Raw genomic sequence first — 3,691 nt, forward strand, 5'->3', positions numbered from 1 at the left:
GACTCCTCCATGGCCTTGATCACCCCGATGTGGGAGCAGCCCCTGGACGGAGGGACAAGGAAAAAACCAAGATGGGTGAGCCCAGGACCTCCCTGCCAGGTTGACGGGGATCCCCGACTTGCCCATCGCCCCGACGTGGGAGCAACCCCTGGGCAGACAGACAGACAGACAGACAGACAGATGGACGAGGAAAACCAAGATGGGTGAGCCCAGGACCCCCCACCCCGCCAGGTCGATGGGTGACTTCTCCATCACCCCGATGTAGGAGCAACCCCTGGATGGATGGACATGGAAAACCCAGATGGATGAGCCCAGGACCCCCCATCCCATCAGGCCGATAGGGATCCTCGACTTCCCCATCACCCTGATGTGGGAGCAACCCCTGGATGGAGGGACAAACCCTACAAGAGCATGGATGAGTTGAGGACCCCCCAACCCGCCGGATCCCATCCACCACGTCAATGGGGATCCCCAACTCCTCCATCACCCCGATGTAGGAGCAGCCCCTGGACAGACAGACAGACAGACAAGGAAAACCAAGATGGATGACCCCAGGACCTTCCACCCTGCTGGGTTCCACCGTGCCCAGCACCCACCTGGCGCCGCCGCCGCCCAGGACGAGGGCGATGGTGTTGCCGGTGAGGACCCGCGCCAGGCGGGAGAAGTCGCTGTGGCGGTCGGGCTCCTTCTCAAACACCTTCTCGTACATCTCCCGCTGCGAGGAGGGGACAGACGGAGGGTGATGGTGACCGTGGAAGACCATGGAAGACCATGGAAGACCACCAAGGTCACCCGGTGACGACGGCCAAGGAAGACCACCAAGGTCACCCAGGGCTGGGGACAGACAGTGGGTGATGATGACCACGGCAGGTCACCAAGGTCACCCAGGGCTGGGGACAGACAGTGGGTGATGATGACCATGGCAGGTCACCAAGGTCACCCAGGGTTGGGGACAGACAGTGGGTGATGATGACCATGGCAGGTCACCAAGGTCACCCAGGGTTGGGGACAGTGGTTGACAATGACCATGGAAGACCATCAAGGTCATATGGGGTTGGGGACAGTGGTTGACAATGACCATGGTTGGTCACCAAGGTCACCCAGGGCTGGGGATGGACAGTGGGTGACAATGACCATGGAAGACCACCAAGGCCACTCAGGGCTGGAGACAGACAGTGGGTGATGATGACCATGGCAGGTCACCAAGGTCACCCAGGGTTGGGGACAGTGGTTGACAATGACCATGGCAGGTCACCAAGGTCATGTGGGATTGGGGACAGACAGTGGGTGATGACCAAGGAAGACCAAAAGGGTCACCTGGGGCTGGGAACAGACAGTGGGTGGTGATGACCATGGCAGGTCACCAAGGTCACCCAGGGCTGGGGACGGACAGCGTTTGACAATGACCAAGGAAGACCACCAAGGCCACCCAGGGTTGGGGATGGACAGTGGGTGACAATGACCATGGGAGACCACCCAAGGGCTGGGGACGGACAGGGGTTGACAACGCCCGTGGCAGGTCACCAAGGCCACCCAGGGCTGGGGACGAACAGCAGTTGATGATGACCATGGAAGACCACCAAGGCCACTCAGGGCTGGGGACAGACAGTGGGTGATGATGACCATGGCAGGTCACCAAGGTCACCTATGGTTGGGGACAGTGGTTCACAATGACCACGGCAGGTCACCAAGGTCATCCAGGGTTGGGGACGGACAGCGTTTGACAATGACCAAGGAAGACCACCAAGGCCACTCAGGGCTGGGGATGGACAGTGGTTAACAATGACCATGGAAAACCATCAGGGTCATGTAGGGTGGGGGACAGTGGTTGACAACGACCGTGGCAGGTCACCAAGGTCACCAAGGGTTGGGGATGGACAGCAGTTGACAATGACCATGGAAGACCACCAAGGCCACCCAGGGTTGGGGATGGACAGTGGTTGACAACGACCATGGAAGACCACCAAGGCCATCCAGGGTTGGGGATGGACAGTGGGTGACAATGACCATGGAAGACCACCCAAGGGCTGGGGACGGACAGGGGTTGATGATGACCACGGAAGACCACCAAGGCCACTCAGGGTTGGGGATGGACAGCGGTTGACAACACCTGTGGTGGGTCACCCAGGTCACCCCAGGGGGACACACCCAGATGTACCAGCTTGGCGGGGCTCCGGCGGGAGAAGACGCGCCGGGGGCAGCGGATGTGGAAGTGCCCCGAGCACCAACTGCGCATGTTGAGCCACTCCACGGTGCGCGCCGGGCTGGGCCCGTCCTCGCGGTGCAGCAGCACCAGCTGCTTCAGCGCCCGCACCGCCGTGTTCTCCAGCATCTGCTCCAGCTGTGGAAAGGGGGCACGTCACCAGAACCCCAGCGACAGCCCAGGAATCCCGGGAATTCCGGAGTTCACCGTTACCGCGTCAACTCCGCGAATTGGTCACTCGGACGTTCCTCGGAGACGGGGAACGAGGAGTTGGAGGGAGCAGCAAAACATGGCCCTGGATGCCCCAGGGAACTCCATCAACAGAGGGTTGTTCAGGAAGAGAAAACTAAATCAATCAAGGGGGGTTTAGGTGGAAGAAGTTTGGGTGACCTTTAACTAAGGACTGATGTTCGTGTCTTGTAAAAATAAGATATGAAACTATCTCAAAGGTTGTTTAGGCAGAAGAAGTTTGGGCCACCTTTAATTAAAGATGGATGTTGATGTCACGATAAGATCCAAAACTATTTCAAGGCTTGTTTAGGTAGAAGAAGTTTGGGTGACCTTTAACTGAAGGTTGGTGTTGATGCCTCGTAACAAAAAGATGATTGACTGTTGGGAAGGGGCTTGGGATGTTCAAGTGTATAAAAGCTCATGAAATCTTTGTTTCAGTGGAGTGTTTATGGAGGAATTACCCCCAACACCACCCCGATGGCGAATAAAAGGAATTCTGGCTTAACAGGATCGTGCTGTTGAGTCACAGAATCACAGGATCAACCAGGTTGGGAAAGACCTCTGGGATCATCCAGTCCAGCCTGTGACCCAACCCCACCTCGTCACCCAGACCATGGCACTGAGTCTTCCCTTAAACACCTCCAGGGACGGTGACTCCACCACCTCCCTGGGCAGCCCCTTCCAAGGCCCAACCACCCTTTCTGTGAAGAAACTCCTCCTAATCACAGAATCACAGGATCAGTGGGGTTGGGAAAGACCTCTGGGATCATCCAGTCTAACCTGTGACCCAACCCCACCTCGTCACCCTCACCATGGCACCACATCCATGGTTCTTCTCAGAGAAGCCCAGGGACTCCACCACCTCCCTGGGTAGCCCCTTCCAATGTCCAACCACTCCCTCTGTGAAGAAACTCCTCCTAATCACAGAATCACAGGATCAACAGGGTTGGGAAAGACCTCTGAGACCATCCAGTCTAACCTGTGACCCAACCCCACCTCATCACCCACACCATGGCACCACATCCAAGGTTCTTCTTAGAGAGACCCAGGGACCCCACCATTGCCCTGGGCAGACCATTCCCATGTCCAACCACCCTTTCTGTGAAGAAATTCCTCCTAATCACAGAATCACAGGATCAATGGGGTTGGGAAAGACGTCTGAGACCATCCAGTCCAACCTGTGACCCAACCCCACCTCGTCACCCTCACCATGGCACCGAGTGCCACATCCAGTATCTTCTTAGAGAGACCCAGGGA

General features: G+C 57.3%; 1 protein-coding gene across 1 annotated transcript in view; it reads right to left on the reverse strand.

Annotated features, from left to right (window-relative positions):
• Window positions 1-3,691, reverse strand: part of LOC103753742 (neuropathy target esterase-like) — a 58,314-nt gene that overhangs the window by 6,506 nt on the left and 48,117 nt on the right. The window contains exons 12-14 of the mRNA XM_029958425.1: window positions 2,159-2,341; window positions 597-715; window positions 4-42 (exon numbers count right to left, since the gene is read on the reverse strand). Of these exons, the coding sequence (XP_029814285.1) occupies window positions 4-42; window positions 597-715; window positions 2,159-2,341 (341 nt within the window). The remainder of the gene's footprint in view (window positions 1-3; window positions 43-596; window positions 716-2,158; window positions 2,342-3,691) is intronic.

Source organism: Manacus vitellinus, unplaced genomic scaffold (assembly GCF_001715985.3).
Source record: "Manacus vitellinus isolate BGI_N305 unplaced genomic scaffold, ASM171598v3 scaffold_152_pilon, whole genome shotgun sequence".
Taxonomy (NCBI): Eukaryota; Metazoa; Chordata; class Aves; order Passeriformes; family Pipridae; genus Manacus; species Manacus vitellinus.